This window comes from Centroberyx gerrardi, chromosome 14 (assembly GCF_048128805.1).
Source record: "Centroberyx gerrardi isolate f3 chromosome 14, fCenGer3.hap1.cur.20231027, whole genome shotgun sequence".
NCBI classification, from domain to species: Eukaryota; Metazoa; Chordata; class Actinopteri; order Beryciformes; family Berycidae; genus Centroberyx; species Centroberyx gerrardi.
In genome coordinates this window covers 24,370,116-24,392,211 of record NC_136010.1, presented here as the reverse complement: position 1 = coordinate 24,392,211, position 22,096 = coordinate 24,370,116, and the positions used below count along the sequence as shown (strand labels likewise).

The window sequence follows — 22,096 nt, the reverse complement described above, 5'->3', positions numbered from 1 at the left end:
TTCAAAAATGGAACAATGTACTTATGAAAGTGGATACATATTCATCCTTTATTAAACATAGCATCTTAGTTAGTAACCAACTGGACTATTATTACATTATCAGTTCAGCCATGTTTTTGAACAGTGAAATTTTCAACCTTCCCATCAATATAATAAATGTTAACAGCAAAAAAGTTATTTCATTAACGGTAGGTAACCTTTATTACATTAATGGGAAGTTTATTAGGTTAATTTACACTGTTGACTGCAAATTATTACATTAATGGTGTATTATGTTAATGGGAGTTATTACAAATATATACAAATCATATACGATTTGTATGATATATACAGCAGTGATATAATTTCACAAAGCTCAGTCTGAGAAGCTCTCCTGACTTTTGCTGCATACTATTTGATCTTGATGTAAACCATCATAGGTTGAGTTTTTTAGTAAAATTTAGTAATCTGCATTTTTATCACTGGAGTCAATGTGCTGATATCATTCATTTTACTTTTCAAAAAGCCATGGTTGACGACTATAATATTCAGCGCCCTTTTATGCCATGTACCTTATCTGTGACTCTCATGTCCAATAAGGAACTGTGTTGTATTCCTGTTGACCAATGTTCAAATCTGCATTTGGGAAATGAAACCAAGTACAACTGTGCAGCGCACAAGATATAAGGCATTATCGTTTATACAAGATGAACAATAAACAATGAATTAGCCTTAGTACACAGACCCCCAACGCGTGGGAACGAAAAACGCAAAAAAATAGCATTGTCTGGTTCAGCTGTCATGAAGTTTATAGCAAATTAGTTGCATTGTACCGGTATTTGGTATTGTAGTTGCATTTCAAAACAAAAGCAACAAATGCAGGGGGTGAAATGGCCTGTATGTTCATAATATTGTGAGAATGAGGAAGAGGGATGTAGCTCTACATCAAGCAGCAGACATTTTTGTCACGTCTTGTTGATGAACAACGAAACCGATTTAAAGTAGGAGTTCTTCTGTCTTCTGAGTCCCTTGACTACTTCTGCACCAATAGGAAGGCAGATAGATGAAGCCCATCCAATCAGCAGCCAGAACAGTCTCTTCCTGCAGGATCCTCCTCACCAATGTAGTTTCTCCTATTTTGGCGGCTGTGCGGAAAACATGGCGGAAAATTTGAAAGGTAACCCATGAGGATGATAATTGAATTTATTTTCCATTGTGTATTTGTCTACAGACGCTGTTTGCTTTAGTGTAAACGAATACATTTCTAAAGACCTCGAATATGTACGCGATTACTGTCTTCGAGTTCACCTAACATTGACAAGACGGCAGGATGGGTAAACATGGTGACTTTGTGCTGTAAGCTAACTTAGTTGTCTGAAGTGCTTGTAGTGCAGTTTAACGCAACCTGTTTTTGTGAGCAAGTGAGCCGCTTGTGACTTTAAACTGTTACTTTGTATCTGCATAATAGCAGGCTAACCCTTTGGCTAAGCTTAAGGACTTTGTGAAAAAATCTATGTGTAAATCTAAAGTTGTTTGCGTGTTGTGTTGTTGGACCAGGCTGCTGTAGCGGGCTAAACTGTGCTCGGCTAACTTGACGCGCCAGATAACACGAAGAATAAGTGACAGTTTTACATCCAAACTTTTAAATGGCGTTATGCGTGTGGCTTTATAGTTGCTGCTGTTGTTTTCACCCCCGCTAGATGTATGTATGTGTAACCTTGCATAACCGAGCATAGCTCCGATCTGTAAATAGACAGCCTCACGCCAAACTTCATTCAATAATCTCGCAGTTTTACGCTTCCTTGTTTATCGGCAAACGTTACACACTTCATAGAACATAACGTAAGACCTTTTACGAATCGTTAGGATCCACTTTTAAATTCGACATGAATCCAACACACCAAGCAGCATTTATTTCAGTTATATTTAAACTTTAAAATTGCTTCGCCTGTTACTCCCACAATCGTCTTCCGCAAAATAGACTGTGGGGAGCGGTAGCAAGTAGTATGAACCAAAAGTTGAGATTTTATTGAAATGGAGTGCTGCTTGGTGGGTTGTATGTATACCGAATTGACCAGTGGATCCTGTCGATTCGTAAAAGGTCTCAAGTCATGTTCTGTCAGGCATACAACTCTGCTGAAAGGCAAGGCCAGTTAAATTGCCTCATTTTTAATGGAGTTTCGTATAGCTAGGGTAAAATGAACGTTAGTTAAAGGGATTTGCTGTGTCAGATTGCAGTGTGCCGTGTAAACAGTCCTGGGACGAGCTGGAGGCCGTGTGCCGACGCGAGAGACTCCACTGTAAAGTGCTGAATGTGAATAAACACAACATCAATGAATATGAGGTGGAGTTCCTCTGTGACTACAAGAAAACCAAGGTATGGCTTCAGTTGTACTACACATTACTATGTAACTGCTAACTGCAACTCTGAATTCCCAGAAATGTGCTCTGCTCACCTATGGTAGTTTTGAAGGATTTGAAAAATGTAAGATATGACATTGGGTGACAGTCTTCCTTCCTGACATATTTATGAATTCCCTAGAATACTTTTACATGTCTTTGTCATTTTTCCCTCTTGCCTCTCCTATCTCACTGATGATATGGAGTTACCAGGCAGGGAGAGACAGATCAGTAATGGTGTGTTGGAACATTGTACATATGCATCAAGTAGTCTACAGACCTCCCCATGCATCTGGGACTGTATTGTTCAGCACTCTGTCTCAAGCCCGACTGGAGTGGAATGATGCTCATGCAACTATTGTTCATGTCTACAGATCTCTTGTATACTTGGATCAGCTCATGCAAGTCACTTAAAAGTAGTAGCTTTGTTAGTCAAGTATTCCCTGTGTGATCCATCTGATCTACTAGACTGAGACCTCTGTACTGGTCTCCTCAATTTTGCACCCTTCACTTTGTTGTTAGGCTGCCCCAAATTCAAGGTGTGATGTTGTGTGTTTCAGGAGGAGGAGTTCTACCTAGTCAAATGGAGGGGCTACCCAGAGTCGGACAACACCTGGGAACCCAAGAGGAACCTCAAATGCACCAAACTGATGAAGCAGTTCCACCTGGACCTGGTTGTGGAGCTGAGGCGCCACAAGAGACGCGGCATCCCTAAAAGGCTGGATAAGGAAGTTTCCTCATTACTGGTGCAGAAAGCCAAACACCGCCAGACTATCCAGCGCTGGGAGGCCCACTTGAATAACACCCGCAACCACCCAGGTCGCATCTTTGTCCAGAATGAAGTGGACCTTGAGGGCCCGCCCAAGGGCTTCACCTACATCAACACCTACAAGGTAGGCCAGGGCATCATACTGGACGAGATGGCCGTAGGCTGTGAGTGTAAGAACTGTTTAGACGAGCCTGTGAACGGCTGCTGCCCCGGGGCCTCCCTGCACCGCATGGCCTACAATGACCGGGGACAGGTCCGAGTCCGGGCGGGCCAGCCCATCTACGAGTGTAACTCCCGCTGCAGCTGTGGGCCCGACTGTCCCAACAGAGTGGTGCAGAAGGGCATCCAGTTCGACCTTTGCATCTTTAAGACGGAGAACGGCCGGGGATGGGGAGTCCGCACACTGCAGCATATTAAGAAGAACACCTTTGTCATGGAGTATGTGGGAGAGGTAGGCCTTTTTGCAAAGAGTTTATCTCTTTATCAGCCTCCTAATTTTGTAAGTTTTTGGATCACTTACCAAGGGCTTGTAAACTTAAAACCATCTGCCTGCCAAGAATAATTTTGTATCGGCCAAAATAATTATAATTATTAATTATTATTCACAGAAATGTCATCCTACCAATTTGTGGACTTTCTGTCATGTTTCCTCAGATCATCACAACAGACGAAGCAGAGAAGAGGGGTCACGTGTACGACCGCCAAGGTTCTACGTACTTGTTTGACCTGGACTATGTGGAAGACGTATACACAGTGGATGCTGCTTACCAAGGCAACATCTCCCATTTTGTCAACCACAGTGTGAGTATCTTAAAGTGCGTTCGCACTGCAAGCAGCTTGGTTGACGGGTCGCTCTGTCCTGACAAGCTGTGGGCGGGGCAAGAGGTTCTGATTGCATCTATGTAGTGTTCTGCAGCTACAACAACATTACATAATTTTGATGAGTTAATATGGCTAGCTAGCAGGCACTAATTAGATTGTATTTATTGAAAATAAATAGTAAATAACTCTGAGCTTACCATTGACCCCAATGATGGATGGAACCGTTCTCCAAGCATCATTTTAGAGACGTTTATTCCTGTAGTCTTTCAAATAAAAGTCGCAGAGAACAGGGAAGCTTTGAATGGTTGTAATCAACTTTTCACCTTTCACCATTTTGCACTTGCCCAGCAGAGCTATTATGCATGAAATGAAATTACATTGGTAGGAAAACAAGGAAGTGCAGAAATCTGATTTGTTGTTGACGACTGACAATTTCAGCCGCTGCCAGCTTTTCTTGTCGACCAGCTATACATCGGCTGAGCTTCCTTGGTTGCTCAGCTCTATAGGAAATGAATCAGCTTCTGGTGACTTGTTAATCATGTTGCTCACAGTGTGAATGCAGGGTTAGTAGTTCAATGTACACATACTTATCCAGTTTAACTTCTTTGGTACACACAACATGGAAAATTGTTCTGATGTCTGAAATGGAAGTAAATAGTTAAAAAAATGTTCATTCATATAGACAGTGTAATGCGGAGTAACCTGAGCGTTGGGCTCTGATGATGTCATTGTAATAGTCTGCGCAGATTATTACAGGACAGTGAATACCGGTGCCAGCAAGAGCAGAGAGCTAAGTAGACGAAATATTATTCAAACCCACTGAACAGCTGTTTGTTACTGAAAAACCTGACAAATGGTTTTGTTATCTCTTTTTGTAGTGCAACCCCAACTTGCAGGTATACAATGTGTTCATCGAAAACCTTGATGAGAGGCTCCCAAGAATAGCTTTATTTTCAACACAGGCTATTCGGGCAGGAGAGGAGCTCACCTTCGACTACAAGATGCAACGTAAGTGTGTTCTGATTGACAGTTGTAAGCATGATGTAACCCAAACAACATGATGACATATTGGTGTTGCAGAAACACCTGGTCATCCATCTTAAATCATCTGGTACAGATGATTTAAGATAATCATGTGCTTCATTTGCACAACCATGCTGTGTTGCTGCCAGAGAGGAGGTGAAATTGTGTACTGTCAAAATATGTAGAATAAAAAAGGAAAAAACTTTTTGTAGCGCAGGTCTCTGTTGAGTTCTGATTGGCCAGTCAATTAAACCAGCTCCAAATTGGACATTTGGTTAATAAATATTACAACCAAATATACCACAATACTCAAGTACTGTGTTGTCAAATCTGTTAAAGGTATTGATATCAGTCTAGATGGGTACTATAATGTAATAAAGCCGGAGTCAAAAGCACAGTGAGAAGTGGAGAGACTTATCAACATGCAGGAGATGCTCATTTACTGCAGATCTGTCTTGGCTCACAGCCTTCTTCGTGACATTTTTATTATTTATTCAACTGTGGAACTAAACAGGCTTTAAACTGTATGGCAGAGAGTCGAAGGGATGATGATGTGAAGCTAAAGCTAATTTTGTCTTTATGATGCATAATTATCAGCACAGTTTGAAAGAGGTAGGTGGGCATCGGTAATGTTGACCAGCTCTACTAACTGCTGTCAACAAACGGGTCTTTTCTCTTATAAACTAAAATGAAATGTATTTCTAAATGACTTCCTTACCTCAGTGCCCCTTTTTAGCTCTGTACAAGGAAGGATTTGTATTTTGAACTTTGTACCGTAGATGTTGATTTGAAGTTTTTCTGTGATTATTGTGGTCAAAACCCTGGAGTGAAGAAGTAATCATCTGCATGTTGACAAGTTCTTTGGACTAACTTTAAAATTGTTATTCATAAATCCTTATTCTTATAAAAAATGGTAGGGGTTTTGCTGTTTGTTGCTAATAATTTTTCAAAATTGTGATTGATTTGTGATTTTTCACCAATTGTTCAAATTGCAAAATGTAACTGATGCACAGTAATCTGGGTTCAGTGTGCAGTGTGTCTGTTATGCAGAGTTTGGATGCGGTGCGTCTCTTTGATGGCCATTTCAAAAGACACGAGACGGCAGAATAAACTTGGCAACTTTTTTATGTTTCCAGTTGATCCAGTCGACACAGAAAGCACCAGAATGGACTCCAGTTTCAGTTTAGCAGGACTCCCCAGCTCTCCAAAGAAGAGGATTCGCGTCGAGTGCCGGTGTGGATCGGACTCCTGTCGAAAATACCTGTTCTGACACGGGACTGCTTGAAACGCAACACCGTTGTCTGTCTAAAGATGTGGAAAATTGTACAGATTTTTATATGAATGTTTTATTTCCATTGCCGTTTCTTAAACTGTTGGATATTTGTGAACATGACCAACTCTTCCCCAAGGTTAAAAACCGCAGCCCGAAGACTCAGATCTGTGATGTACTCAGACAAAACCTGGAGCTGCTCGGTTTCCTATGAAGTGAAGACGTGCATCAGTGGGACTGTTAGGTGAGCATTTGCTTCCAGTGAGTTGAACTTCATCATAGTGCTCACAGTTGCCAGGCAGAACATTTTCCTTCATCCCCATAAAACCACCCTGGGTGTTTTCATTATGTTCACAAAGTTGTTGTCCCATCCATCGTCAATGGTGCAGGAATTTTTTTGTAGTTGATCATCCAGTCTTGGCCCTCGTTTGTTGCTTTGGCAGAGACTTGTTTATGTTCTCCAATCGGCACTGAGTTGGCCAAGATCAAATGAAATGTGAATTGAGTGGGGTTTTCCCTGTTTTTAAAATCTTTTAGCGAAATTGTGATTTGTAGTCTCATATGCAATTTATAGCTTGCTTTTTTTTAAATTTTATTTTTTTAATCTTGTGACTCAGAGTTCATCCTGGTTCTGATGTAAGATGGATTTAGCGGGGCGTGGTGGTGGGATGTTTTTTGGAAACCCATCTTCAAAACATCCGACATTTTAAATCTGAGTTGGAGCTGGTTTTTGAGTCCTAGTCGACATCCAGTGTGTCATAAGCAGAGCTCACCGAGTCACGTCCTTTTACAATGAATTGAACTTCATCCTGCTAACAAACCGGTGAGAGCAAATGAGACGTGAAACTGTGTTTGTGCTGTGGTAATATTCATAACGATGTTCAAAAACCTGTAGAGGTGGAGGTTGCTCAGAACATTGGAACCTATGAGACACTGAAAGCTTTTGAAATTTCACACCAAACATTGACAAAAATCAATCATCCATAAACATGCAGTCTGAAATGACCTGTTCGATTTATCATTTATCATTTGCAGTTCGGATGTTATTTTTCATGTCGGGTTGATTTTATTTTCATGATGCTCCTTCAGTAGACCACAGAAGTCCGGTGTTGAGACAAATGGGGATTTCATGGAGATTGTCGATTACAGATACCATGGAAATCAATTTTATAGGCCAGTCTAACACCTGCATAACTGCCCTACTGCCACTACTTACTTTGTATCATTTATATGCTGTGAAGCTCTGTATGGATTAGTGATGAAGTGAGGAGCAAAATTTAATGACTTCATATCCAGTTAAATTTTCTATCCGTCATCTCTCTCATGTCACTGCCCCTGTACAGTATCTATTTGGTGGCCAAATACTTGGTTATTTTACTATGTCCTTGATCTTTAAGCATTTTAGTCATTAATGCTTGTTTTTTCAGTGTGGCTCTCTTATAGGTTGAGAACAAAAACAATATAAATAAATGACTAAAAAAAGATAACTTGGCATTCTTTTAAGCTTCAAATTTTTTTTTATCACTAATTTATCTGTAAGTTCTGTTAATAAAACTGTACAGTGTGCTGGGTGATTTTTACCATCAATGCCTACCACTAGATGGTGCTTTTGACTAGACCACATTACACAATAAGTTTCCCTCCTCCAGTACCTCAGCTCTATTATGTAATACAGTCCTCTTTATGTAGGCAGGCATGATGGCTTTATGCTTACTTCTTCTTTTAGACTGAAGTCGCCGATATTCAGGATCTATGTATTTGACCATTTTCATGCCAAAATATTCCAAGTATTGTTTTTCCCCAGAATTTTATTCTTGTCAGGGTGGAAAAGCCTCTGAAACAGCATCTGATATTTAGTTAAGGACAATATCAGCCTTATATATTGGTCCAACCCTAGTTCATTTTAATTTACTCTCGACTTAAGCATTTATTCAGAGACAATTCACACCATAAGTACACAAAACTGTACTTATTTTTACTTCTAAAGAAATTGAGATGGGGGTGTCATGACATCAAAGTCCGCTCCATTCTGTGAATCACACTGCTTGTCCTGTCAGTCTTGCCCTGACTTGCTCTAAAGTGAATATAGGCCACAGCACTGGTTAGTGTGGCCAGACAGTAAAACCCAACCCTCTATACATCATCATGGCTAGGTGGCTCCCTGCAGATAGAGACGCCTGTGACAGAAAGTCTTATCGGATTGGCTGGATTTGTGAGGGATCAGGACGTTGTGAGCACCGGGCGAACAAACACAAGTAGGTGAGTGGAATGAAGGATGATCAAGCCAAATGAGCCAGATGGCCAGTGTCTGGGTCAACCAGCCACTCACTCACTGGGACCACAGTGATGGGCAGGAGGCTCAGCAGATCTCTTTCAGGAGCAGTTTAGATCAAATGTGGCTCTTATCCTCTAACTCAATGATGTGTCTAAATACTGGAGTCAGCTGGGTGTAGAAAGTTGCAAAAACCATCTACAAGTCTAAAAGAATCTGAATATACATAACAAAATTAATGTAGTCTAATAAATTGGGGATTTAAAGGGGCATTAAGTAATCTATGACTTTTATCGACCTCTATAGGCGACCAGTGGGAATTGCAACAACGACAGGTCTCTGGCACAGCTTATGGTGGCCTGTAATTGACAAATCATAGTCATATTTTCACAATAGAGAGGAGTAAGCTAACTAATTAGAGCAGAGATAGAACAGAAACGTCTAGTGAAGAGGTGATATATCACCATGCATACTGTAATAATAATACTGCTTTATCATTTGCTTTTTTGGCTTGAGAGCAAGGCTTTTTAGTCTTCATCCCGGATCTCAGACTCATGTATATGACTTCAACCAATAATTCTGCCTTATTCATCCCGGCTTTCTCCAATCATACACATTACCTGGTGGCACTTAAACTGTCCCATGTATTTGGGGAATCAGCAGTTTCCCTCTCATCCAACCACACCCGACTCACCTCTGCCATTATTATGAGTTGTGAAGGAGCACATGACCTGAAAATGTAACTTTTTTTTTTTTTTGTCATAAAGTGATTTTCCTAATTATAAGGTTCTCCAAGGATGTGATGCAGGATAACAAATCACAACAAGAGGCACTTGAGCTGCCTAACGTCCCGACATAATCACCATGACATATTACACATAGCCTGTTATGCTAATGAGATCAGCCAATTAATGCATTAATTAGTAATTGTTTCTGTCACCATACTTGTCTCCACATACTACACGGGTGGTATTAATATGAATTCCATATCTTAAATCATTAAGGAGTTGGAGTAGCTTTCCTCATTAATATGCAGATTTATGCAGCAAGGTGCTCCGAAATCTAAATGGAATGCTGCTTTGTTTTCTGCTGGCTCCTTCTCAGATGCTGTGGAAACAGTTGCTGCCGTTGAGCGTTTGGCCAGTACTCACCAACTGTTCAGCTCATAACTTCTGCCCAAATTTCCTTTTTAATTAGAGAAGCTCGTCATGAACTCCGCTCAGATTTTCAAGGTTCCTTCACAGGGCTGGAACTGTACGTTGTATGAAAAAATGAATTTGATCATGTTCAGGTCTTCAAAAGCTTGGAAATTGGACAAAATGTTTGCATAAAACACACCAAATTTGTATACAAACTTGTACTGGCTATATTTCCAAGTAATAGTCAGAACCTAACCACCACTGATGCTGGATTCATAGGATCCATAGGAGCAGTATATTCTTTCATATTGAGCAACAACACCCTTCGCACTATTAACAGTGTTGTTGATTCAAATTGATTGAAAATGATCTGGCAATGAGTTGTGAAATTAATTAGGAACAGTCGCTCTGTCCTTGAAATAGCCTGGTCGTGTATATCCAGCTCAAAGGTATGATTGCTTCTGTAGTTCAGTGGTTAAATTCAAAGAATTTCTGAATTTCTAAAGAAGGATTTTGAAGCTTTTAGACAGTTGAGAATTGTGTGTGTGTGTCCCATTTAGATGTGAATGGGCAAAAGATTTACAGTAAGGGGCAAGTGGTTTAAAAGACAAAAATGGGCCTATGAATGGGGTATGGTAGTAGTGGTAACAATAATAATAATACACTTTGGTGAACTTTAGTCATTAATAGGTGCCAGTGGTGCCAGTTTAAGTGTGTCATGAACTGTATTGCTGTCAACCGAAGGAGCGTCCACCCAGAGGCAGGTGGCGGTCTGAAACTCCCTCTTGGTCCTGTAATATTCACTGCTATGCTGATACACAGCTGTACAACTAAGTATACAAAAACCCTTAATATTCTTAAATGTTAGATGTCAAAACCTCCTTCACCTTAATGAAGATGAATCTAAGTTTTTATATTTGCCCCACCATTGTAATTTGTACAATTCATGGTAATCATGGCAACCTGGCGAATTAACATCAAACCAGCTGCCAGAAATTTGTTAGTCATTTTTGATTCTGGTCTGAATGATGAGAATTGAGTTCAAAGAGTTGCTCAGTTCTGTTGCGGCCAGTTGTGAAATACCTCTGAAATGAGGTCATTTCTATCCTATTGTGACTGAGGAAGTTATTCATGCCTTTATTTCATCTTGTATTGATTACTGTAACTCTGCTGCTGCATGAAGCTCTTAGTGCCTGCAACTAGTTCAGGATGCAGCAGCTAGACTCTTACAGAAGAGATCAAACAGCTCATTTAACTTACACTGGCTTCCAGTTGAGTTTAGAATTGATTTAAAGATTTTGTTGATTACTTTTCAGCAATGAATGACTTTGCCTTAAAGTGTTTTAGGGGTAGTTTTCCTTTAATCTACACTGCAAGGAGGCTGATTGGGTACGAGGACATTTCTTATAAACAAAGTCAGTGAGGAAAAGTTCTTCAATGTGAATCTCGTGTGACAGATTTCACAAATCGTCTGCCTAAATGAACTCCTGTTTCATTTCACAACAATAGGCCCAATCTGTTTTGACAGTGTCTTCATGAAAGTGAAGATGATTTTGGTGACACAAGCTCCCTCAGATCGCCTTGACATGTCACAGTTTAGTCAGAGAGGAGCTTTTCTGTCTGAGCACAGCTGATTATGGTCCTTATGAAGCAGAACTTCAAAATCTTAAAGACATTTTTCAAAATGGCAGAGTCTGAAGGACGTTACAGTGGTTTAACACTTGAACTTAAGCCTTGCATAATCAGGAATATTAATGGTGTTTTCATTATGCGACACATACGGACTGTTGTCATGGTTAATCATAATAATCTCCAGATCATTTCAAAGGAAATTTATTTTCATTACAAAACCAACAACAAAAATCATAAATCGCCAGAGACATGCTTAACAGCTCAACCAGTTTTTTTAATAATACAGAAAAAAGGGAAATCGCACCATCAGGCTTTCCTCTGTGATTTTCAGCGGTCAGAATACATTTCCTTTGGCACCCTTCACACCTCTGGTGTTTTATGTCTGAAACTCAACTGCAGGATGCGTTTAGATGTTGTTTTTTTACCTTTGACATTTCATGTTCTTCTTAAAGGCTGAACTGAAACAAGTATTTGGAGAATCCTTAGGCCCCGTCTCCTTTCAAAGATATCTTGAGGTTCTCTCAAAGATAGACAGTCGCTGTGTTGCCTCGTCTTGGAGAGAAATGTTCTCTTAAATGTACACTATTGTGCGTCTTTACCACATAATAGAAACACAGCAGAACTACCAACTAAAGAGTCATTTAGACATTCAGTTGTCAAATTTGCTCTTGCCTCACTCGGGTCTGTTATTGGCCCAATCTTATAGACAAAAGGCAGAGGTTAAAGAGAAAAGCAATTTGAGCAATTGCTGTCAAAATTGCCAGGTGTAACGCCTGGTTACTTGAAAATTTTCAAATTGATACCACAAATCTTTTACTTATTTATTCTTCAGTGACACATTCAAAAAGAAACCAGTGTACGCAATCATATTTGACCTGTCCAGATCCCTCATCTTTACCTTCATTATCCCTTAATGTGTAAGAACAAAATCCAGTCCAATTTATAACCTAGTAAATATCTAAAAAAAAAAAAAAAAAAGGGATTTGGAGTAAACTTCATTGGTTTTAAACACATTCAAATCTGTGTGTCAGGAACAGGGTCGGGATGAGAAATACCGAGGAAGCGTTTGCAGGAGTGATGTCTTCAAAATGCAATGTGTATCTGGTCAGTATTTTCCCCCTCTCTCGCTTCCCTGCTTCACCCCTCTAGCTGTCATCTACACATACGCACATTCATACCTACATATAGAAACACACACACACGGTAAAAATACGATGAGCGGGAACCCCCTCCGTCCCATTGCATTTCCAAAGTTAGTTTGCTGTCAATATAATACACACTAAATAGTACAGAGGTCACAGTAAATTTACAAAAGATAATCCGCCTGAAGCAACTAAAAAAAAGCACTGTCAGGCTTCCTTTCCAGCACTAACCGCAAATCCACACTTTTTTTTTTTCAAGCTTTGTTCTTAGAAATGAAAATGGAGAGACCAGTCTGTTCCCCCCCGTCCCTCCCCGAGTCGATCTGAGAGGGAAGAAACTGAGAAAGAAAAAAAAAAACAGTTCCACGATAATCCGGGAAGGGCTTCTGTCAACTCCTTCAGTTGTCAGATGTTTTTTCAAAAGTTCCCTCAGTCCTCAAAAGTGGACACTCGTTTTTTTTAAATTTTGAGCGTTCTCCTTCCCCCCCCCATCATTTACCACCATCATCATTACAGTCTGTGATCAGAGTTCCTCCAGGTTGCGAGGGGGAAGAGCGATGCGTCTTCCAAATGTCACTAGTATACACAGTGTTGTGTTTTCCCCCTCTTTAATGACTTCAGCGCATACAGAAGAGACACATTTGTCAGCTCTCTCTTGCATTGGTTTAACTTTTTTTTTTATCGAGTAAGGCCATAACGCTGAAAATAACAAAAAAAAACAAAAAAAAAGATTAGCAATTCTCTGTGGCATGCTGCTGTTCTTCTATGCCACGGCAGAGAAGAAGGGGCGCCTAAAAAACCCAAAACACACAGTTCACCCTCCATCTTAAGGGCCATGTCATGTTTTCAGACATTCACTTACAAATTACAATCTCTGTGTCCTTGTCCTACACTTTCCGCCTGAATTCCACGTTGAGTCAAAGCTCATTTTCAGAGAGAAATAAGAAAGAAGCACAGTTCGTCAATTCATCTAGATTTGTGCAAAAATAGTAAGCGGCAGATTTTGCCCTCTACTGCACCATCCTAAGTCCTTCGTGTGAAGTGATAATAATGATTTAATTCTTATGTAAAATGAAGCATTGTTCTACTGTAAGTTTAAACATTCACATAAAGTTGATGTGGACTTAACCAGATTTATTTGGGAATCTCACATGTTTGGTGGCAGCCATTTTGGCTCCATATTCCTGCTAAATACCTGGTGATTCTACAACAGAGTGCTAGGCCACCATGGAGACTTTGTGGACAGTATTCTTACATATTAGCAGCACTTCTTTGTTCTGGAACAGGGGTGGCAACATGGCACCCATGGTATAACCTGGCCAAATGTTTTCGGTCAGTTTTCTGGGGTTTTTCCACTAATATTTAACAGATGATACAAGTTTCCGCAATTGATTCCCAACATTGCAATAACCTCAAATGATACTGTATGCTAATTCTTCCAACCAGTAAGGGAAGCTCTTGGGAAGGGATGACCCACTTCCTGTCAATCACCAATCAATACACCACCTCACACCTCTGTGTATGTGTGTGTGTGTGTGTGTTTTAATGAGCTGTATGATACAGCAGTGTTTTGGTGTTTTACGTATTTGTTACTAATGTCAAACAATTGCATTGACATAAAAAATGTAATTGATTTGGAGTGGCAAAATGGCAACTGGGGTTTGTAATACTGTCAAATTCTAATAATGCCAGATTTACTGCAATCAGAACACAGGGAAAAATACTACAAGCTAGTACTGAGTTACAATATTGTTGCTTTTGTCTTACTCTTTAAAATGCCACATACTTGCTGTGGATCTTTCTGCATCAATAGAGTGATAAAACTTAAAGGAAAAATCCCCCCTCTGATCATCAATCTGTATATTCAATGCATTCCAGGAGTAATTTTGTGTTGTAATTTACTTTTCTGGTGTTGACACTTTCCCTCAACCTGCCTTTACTTCGATTAGTTATTTCCTACTTTTCCCAGAATGCCTCACGACAACCCCCAGAGAAAGGGGCGTGGACTTGTTGCTTTCAAACAAAGCTGGGCTTGTAAATATAGCTAGCTAGCCAACTAGTTCATGAACATCGGGGTGTGTCTATCATCATGACCACGCCCCCTTAATGTAAACACAACATGTCTTGTGGCTGCATTGCATTGTGGTCTATTGAGGCTACTGTCAGTGGCTGCATTGCATTGTGGTCTATTGAGGCTACTGTCAGTGGAGGAATTGGTCTCTTCTACGATGTATGATTGTTGGCCGTAGCAGCAAAATGGCTGCTTTGGCCAGTTATCCACGGGAATAAAAATGACACCACTAAACAACAAAATGGACCCACAAATGCAAGGAATATTGTCAATAAGTGATTTTTAAGTGTTTTAGAGTGGATTTTTCCTTTAAGCCTCTTCTTCTGACAAATCTGTTGTCCTCACACTGCAGCACTGCAGCTAGCTCGCTGTGGTTAAAGAGGAGTTGATTTTATTAGGCATGCATTTGTTTCCCAGCAGCAACTACAAAGTATTTGATAAAGCACATGGGCAAGTATGTCGTCTGTCATAATGCAGTAGACACACTCACAGCTGGACTTAAAGCTGACAGCACATAGGAATGTCAGCGTAGGTGTGAGTGAGGAGAGTCTGCATGGTGTTTGCTAGCCTCCACCTTCCTGTTGTGACCTGAAGCCCCGTCTCTGTCTCTGTCTCTGTCTGTACTGCAGGGGAGAAGGTATGGGCTGTGCTTTGGTTGTGTGTTTTCACTTTTCACTTGAGTTCTACTGTTTTTCACATGTACCCAGCATGGCTTTAAAAGAAAAAACTGCTCGACAGCTTCCTGTTATCTTCCCTACAAGTGACGGTAGAATTGACGACAGCAGTGATCAGGCTCTGCCTTTGGGTCAGTTGTATAAATGATGTGGTTTGTAATGCTGTTTCTTGAGAAACCTCTGTTGTGCCATTAGCTTATAGCTGATCACACAGTGAACGCCCATAATATTTCCATTATCTCAATCTTAAAAATCAAAGCCTGCATTTATCAACCCACTCTTCTGCCGATACTTGGTGAGTTCTTACTCACTGCCTTGAAGTGAGACACAGAATCAAAACTATTCGTAGGAACAGCTTCCTATATTGTGTCGCTGCCTTATTTGGTCAATTTAGAGTAGGAACAGCACACATACATTTCCATAGTATAATTTCTGCCGTCACCTCTGAAGGACACTACTCAGTACAGAGCAAAAGGTTGAAACATAAAAAAATATCAAAATAAATTATAAATGGATTATTTCAGGATAGACAAATGTGAACAAATACCAAAGAAAATAAATAATAAATAAATAAAGCCACTCATGGAAACCAGATGTGCATCACCTCTCTTAATGTTTACTGTCACTGATGCCTTTGATTCAAGCAGATAGAGGAAGTCGTAATGCTACGTTCCTCATGCAGTGGAGAGCCTTCACAGAACCACTAACTTACAGTGATGATCAATCGCAGACAACTAGTTCAGTGAAGTTCATCCATTATTCTCTGTCTCCTCTGAATTTCTATTTGAATGTTCGGTGTGCTGCAAACAAAATGAATGAAGAAATTATTGAAAATTGCCTCATTGGTTTCTGGATAAGATGTGGCTATCCAATGGCTCTATGAAAACATGCATCTAGCACATTAACGTCACTTGAGAATGTATCTATTTTGGCACAAATCATTTAAAACATTCACTGTTGTTAATCCAACTACAATTATCTTGCTGCATGTCCGTAAAATAATAGTCAGCACAGCCGTTAAGAGTCATCTAGGGACCGGAAAAGTTGCCGATCCGCATTTAAAGTTCTGCTTTTTGGTTCCCCTTAGTAAAAATCGTGTTTTTAGCATTCTTTTTGTCACCATTGCAGCTCAGATTTGTGTCAAACCTGGGACTCTTAAATGATTCATCAAATATTCAGTCTTTCCTTACTAAGCAGCTCATGTAATTTGTTGGTGGCTGTTTCTCTGGCTTCGCTTCCACACTGATAGCATGTTTTTGCTATGAAAGTATTTTCCCCCTGTTGTAAAAAGTACAAGTAAAAGTTCTACCTTCCTGTATACTGTTGTTTTAAGCGAAAAAGGGTAGTAAAATGGAGAAACATGCTTACCATTCCAGTGTTTTTACCCTTAAACTCACTAGTTTATACCCACTATTTAAAAGAATCTTGCATTGAATCAAAGGCCACAATAACTCAAATAATCCCTCCAACAACAATCTCTCTGCCGCCCCCTCATTTTTCTCCATGTTCAGATCAGCATCTCTGCTCACATGACACAATAAGGCTCTCGTGGCAGATGAGGTTTAGTCCTGCAGCAGGCTGGTAGGTGGGACAGGAGCCCTTTCTTCAGGTCTTTGTTGAGGAAGAAGCAGACAATAGGGTTGACCCCGGCTTGGGCAAAGCTCATCCACACCGTGGTGGAGAGGTACCGGTGGGGTATTGTGCAGGCCTTAACAAACACCCGCCAATAGCAAGCCACTATGTAGGGAGACCAGAGCACCAGGAACAGCAGGGTGATCACGTAGAACATCCTGCCAAGCTGCTTCTCTGCTTTGAACTCCTCCATGCCCAGCAGGCGCCGGTTCTGGTTGTGCAAGTTCTGCCGGATTCCCAGCAGAGTGGGTGGCATCGGGCCCCGGCCGAAGCCCGCGATCCAGTTGGCCGCTGCTTGGCCCGTGGCCCCCGGCCCGTGGAAGGTCCAGTTCTGACTGATGGCTGGCACCATCTGGACTGGCTTCATCTTGCGGTGCTTGTACTCGAAGAGAAGTAGCTTCATGTAGACTACGTGTGTGGCCAGGATGAGCACAGCCAGCATTAGCATGAAGCCTAGCGTGTCGTTGGCCTTGAAGTAGCGATGCTCGAAGATGCACTGGTCCTCCTCGCGAATGAATTTGTAGGTGCCCACGTCAAAAACGGGCGGGAAAGCCATCGCCACCGACAGTGTCCACACCATGCACACCACCGCCACGCACGTCCAGAATGTCATGCGTTTGGAGTAAAAGCGGTGGTGGGCGATGGCCATGTATCGTGTCACGCTGATGCAAAAAAGCATGAAGGCGGCGTGGAAGCAGAAGAGCACCGCCATGAAGGCCACCACCTTGCAGCTCAGCACACTGTAGGTCCAGGCAGAGCCGTTCTTGATGGACACCAGCACAAAGGGGAAGCAGACGGCCGAGCGAATGGTGTCCGCCAGGCACAGGTCCAACAGAAAGTAGTACGGCGCCTTATGCAGGGCCCGGTCCCTCAGCACCAGCAGAGACACCACCAAGTTGCCCACCAGGCTGATGCAGATGATCAGGCCCAGCAGCACCAGTTTAAGATAGGTGGAGACAGCTGAGGAAGGACCCCCAGCTACCATACCTCCTGTGGTGGCCACCACTGCTCCCATGGGCCCGCCCGGCCCTTCGCTGCTCTCATTCCCATTTGCCATCCCGTACGCCCCCCCTCCCATGCCACACTCTCTTTTATCACCAAAGCCACCACTCCTCCGCCGCCGCCTCCTTCAGCTGGCCTTGCCTTCGTCCTCGTGGTTGCTTCCGCTCTGGAGTTCACATGGAACAGGAACACTTCAATCCGCATCGCCCCATTTCGAGCACGGTCCCTTTTTTGGTGTAGTGTTGTGTCTCACCCCCTGGTCTCCTCCAAGAGCCTGAAAACAATCAGAGCAGACTGGGGATTAGGACTTTGGATCAGCCTCTGGTGTAGATGTACAAGGAATATTTGCAAAACTAGTATTTGTAGGCTATTCAAATCTCATAAATCACCAATTCCATGTACGGATTTCAAAGTTCTACCACTGTTGCGGTTAGTAAAATGACAGTACGTTACCTACTAACTTACTACACTGTTTCAGGCCACATGCATACACCATACCATCACTTCACCACATTATAGGGGTAATAATGTGCAACAAGGCCAGGGATCACTACTTTTCGAAGGCAGAGTAACCCGGCTATTGGCCATGCTCACGTTAAGGTGTTATTCAGGTTAATCTGTTTACATGAACCTTTAATACCCTGTGATTGAGTCTCCCTGTTACCACGAATAAACCAGTTAACTGGTTTATTGAATATTCCCCCTCCCTCTTTTACTGAGCAATAGTAGCTTACTTCTAACTGATTCGACTGATATAACTCAATAGTGATTCAACCTATAGCCAGTTCATGAAAGATTTTCCATTTGCTGTTCTAAACATCCGGTGTCTGGTAGCTCTTTCCTGGGAAAAATCCTCTGCCGCACGGGAAGTGATGCGTTTACAGATGTTGTGCCAAAATTTGTATCCCCCAAAAATGTGTTTCCCTGTGTCCTCGTTTTATCCTCAATGTGTGTTGTTGTTTTGTTAAGTAGACTGTATAGGGAATGCATAGCCTGACAACAAAGTAGACTAATGTATAGCCTTGTAGAATCAAGTGTGGTATAAGATAAGATGATCACCAACTAGTGTGATCTGCGTTCATTACGAGGCAACTAGATAGGTTATGCTTGCTTTCATTCTTTGTAATCCTGTGAAATGTTCTTCAACTGTTTTACCGTTTGAAAAGCCAGCGACAGGAAAACAATCCACAAAAATTGAAATGATGTTATTTTCTTCCCTGGTGTGAAATCGAGACAAAGACACAACACTGGCAGCAGCAACAGCAGTTTGTTTGAAGTAAACAGAAAAAGAACTGGGTAGTTAGCATGAGCAGTGATAGCCACCATGGCTGAACAGACAAAGAAAAGAGCGCCACCTACAGAAACTCAAACTGCATCAACATCTTTCTTTCTTTCTTTCTGTCATTTTTGAGCCATGAACCTCGGATGAGCAGCAAAGTCGCGACAGATTTTTTGCCCTTAAAGCCCTTTACTACAATATTCATTTGACAAACACTGACTTGAGTGGGATTTTGATGACTTATTCCTCCTGAGAATATTTAACACCCCATCAAGTGAATCGATGGCCGCAGCAACAGGCGGACCAGGGGTTGACATGACATCTGCTGTAGCACGCTGTGGAAACATCTTCTTCCCCCCAGCACCAATCACATCAGCTGGTTTCTCCACACGCTACATGGCATCCCAGCGACTAGTCCGTCACTGCTATTACCCTGCTTGTTGCTAGGATACAACACCATACCTGCCTGTGTGTGTGTGTGTGTGTGTGTGTGAGAGAGAGAGAGAGAGAGAGAGAGAGAGAGAGAGAGAGAGAGAGAGAGAGAGAGAGAGAGAGAGAGAGAGAGAGAGAGAGAGAGAGAGAGAGAGAGAGAGAGAGAGAGAGAGAGAGAGAGAGAGAGAGAGAGAGAGAGAGAGAGAGAGAGAGAGAGAGAGAGAGAGAGAGAGAGAGAGAGAGAGAGAGAGAATGGTGGGGTGTGTGTCAGAAAGAATGGAAGTGGCAATGAGGAAGGAAGGATGGGGGATTTTTGTGCTGTCCAACCCTTTTCCTAACCCAAGGGTGGAGGGAATCCCAAAATACTGTGCAGTTATTTTTTTCTGTGTCCTTAAACTAATAATCCATGTCATTTTCATATCAATATACACAACAGTGCTTCAGCCTGTATCCAGTTCATTAAAGCTTTTCCATTTGCTGTTCTAAACACCCGGTGTCTGGTAGCTCTTTCCTGGGAAAAATCCTCTCCCGCACGGGAAGTGATGCATTTTACGTTTCCAGTTTGTTTGGAATAAACAGAAGAAGAACTGGGTAGTTAGCATGAGCAGTGATAGCCACCATGGCTGAACAGACAAAGAACAGAGCGCCACCTACAGAAACTCAAACTTCATCCACAGAAAACCCAAGGACAAAGAAACAGATTGTCACCCAGAGCTGCTAAAAAGGAAAGTGACCGTCTCCGAGCCGAAGCTAGAGTGAACATTGGCGTCGTCTTTCCAAGGTGGAAAACCCTCCAAGATAAGAAGGTGTAGATGCAGATGTGGCTCTTTTTCTTTTGGACTGGTAGGATTCGCTATTGTTTATTAGTCACAGTCTACATTGACTGTATTATTATGTTGAGTCAGTTCCTACGCTGAGTCGAAGCTGGTTATATCTATTGCTAAGTAGGCCATGCCTGTTTGTTTTGGGGTGCGGCAGCTGCTGTTCGTCCAGTGAGGTCACAGTACTGACGCTCACAGTACTGACGGTCTGATGGTACTGTACTGACGCTCACAGTACTGACGGTCTGATGGTACTGTACTGACGCTCACAGTACTGACAGTCTGATGGTACTGTACTGACGGTCACAGCAATGACTGCTTATCACCAATGGTGATCAACAATGGTGTCGCCAAAATGAACAAGAATCTCACAGATTATCACTTCAAGGCACTTCAATGGAGACCACTGATGCAGGATTTAGTTAAGAGTTGTCACTGAACAGCGTGACCCTGATCTTTATTGATGAGAGCTTCCAGAGGCAGGAACTCGGTTGACGATTGCAGAGAGAACAACAGTCAGACTTGTTGCTGAGCTGACGGGCCACTCTGCATAGTGTTCAGTGTGTTTGTGTAGGTGTATAAGCACATTTACTGATATTAGGAAAATGGGAACTAAAAGAGCAAAAACCCTGTCTGCGATGACTCATCAACACTAACCTTCATATTTCATAAACCACGAGTGCCACTCCAGGGATCTTTCTTCAAACAGTTGAACTTTGAACACTGTCTTACAATATGTTTGTTGATTAACACTAAAAAAGCCAAGAGCCCACACCAACACTGTGAATGCAATGCCTTCATCCTTCCATGACTTTTCCTAAACATTGGTAAATTAGTAAATACAGACAGTTAAGAATTGTCTTCCCACAGTCTACCCTCCTTAGCACCTGAACAGCTCCCGCTCTCCTCCTTCAGCTGCTCTTCCGCTATTAGATGGCTGTTTCATTCATCCATTGAGACTGTGAACACCATCAACACTCTAATGAAAATTTTCACACATACGATTGTCTCACGTTCCCTCACACTAAGAGTGTGATGAGGATGGTGAAGACGTTATCATTAAGGTGAAACGGGGTTAGATGGGGAAACTGCACAACAATCACCTGCAGAAATGAGAGTTTTCTTTGTCTTTGACACACGTTGCTCAGCCATTAGTGCAGGGAGGAAGCCACAGTGTCAGGCAGATGAAAGAGGAAGGACTGATGGTTAGATAGCTAGAATAAGACTGGAAGTAGGGTGATTTTGCCTTCAAAATAAAAGCATAAAAAGAGAAAACTACTATGTCCAGTGCATCCCCAGGATGTCACCATCTGTGCTCCTGTGGCAATTGTACTATAAACTTAGAAGCTGTGCGGAATACTGCACTATAGCCAACCAGTTTGGTGTGCACAAAAGCACCGTAGAAGTTGTACCTATTTTGCCAAACTATAATAACCCTGGACTGTACAATGCTTCTTGTCCAAATGGCCCCAGTCTCTGCCAACTAGGGGTCTACATGTCCAGGGTTTCCCCCAGTTAGTTAGTGCTAAGTGCCTCAGAGGGACGGGGCAACCAGCGGCACAAATAATGAGTAATCATAACCAAGGAGCTTTGCTAAGTCGAGCAAGGCTCGGTAATTGGCGTGATGTGCAGTTTGATATTTGATGATGGTTTCTGGTTGATGAAGCCAGCAGAGGAATCTAAACCTTCAACGATGGTCACATGCTCCATGGCAATGGATGGATCAAATGCATCCTG

At 41.9% G+C, this 22,096-nt stretch overlaps 2 protein-coding genes across 2 annotated transcripts; one reads left to right on the top strand and one right to left on the bottom strand.

Annotated features, from left to right (window-relative positions):
- The first annotated feature begins 1,116 nt into the window (after positions 1-1,116).
- Positions 1,117-7,711, top strand: LOC139933488 (histone-lysine N-methyltransferase SUV39H1-like). The gene is made up of 6 exons (XM_071927587.2): positions 1,117-1,156; positions 2,211-2,356; positions 2,940-3,599; positions 3,803-3,949; positions 4,849-4,978; positions 6,130-7,711. The coding sequence occupies exons 1-6, from the start codon at positions 1,138-1,140 to the stop codon at positions 6,261-6,263; spliced, it is 1,236 nt and encodes a 411-aa protein (XP_071783688.1). The 5' UTR covers positions 1,117-1,137; the 3' UTR covers positions 6,264-7,711.
- Positions 7,712-16,718: 9,007 nt separating this feature from the next.
- gpr173 (G protein-coupled receptor 173) lies at positions 16,719-17,911 on the bottom strand. The gene has a single exon (XM_071927603.2). It carries the CDS (start codon positions 17,901-17,903, stop codon positions 16,719-16,721), a length of 1,185 nt encoding a protein of 394 aa, XP_071783704.1. The 5' UTR covers positions 17,904-17,911.
- Between the last annotated feature and the right edge of the window lie 4,185 nt (positions 17,912-22,096).

Bases quoted from the DNA above. Each gene is read 5' to 3' on its own strand.
- gpr173 (XM_071927603.2), bottom strand. From the start codon at position 17,903: ATGGGAGGGGGGGCGTACGGGATGGCAAATGGGAATGAGAGCAGCGAA.
- LOC139933488 (XM_071927587.2), top strand. The intron at 3,600-3,802 runs GTAGGCCTTTTT...ATGTTTCCTCAG, and splicing joins TCATGGAGTATGTGGGAGAG to ATCATCACAACAGACGAAGC. The intron at 4,979-6,129 runs GTAAGTGTGTTC...TTATGTTTCCAG, and splicing joins CTTCGACTACAAGATGCAAC to TTGATCCAGTCGACACAGAA.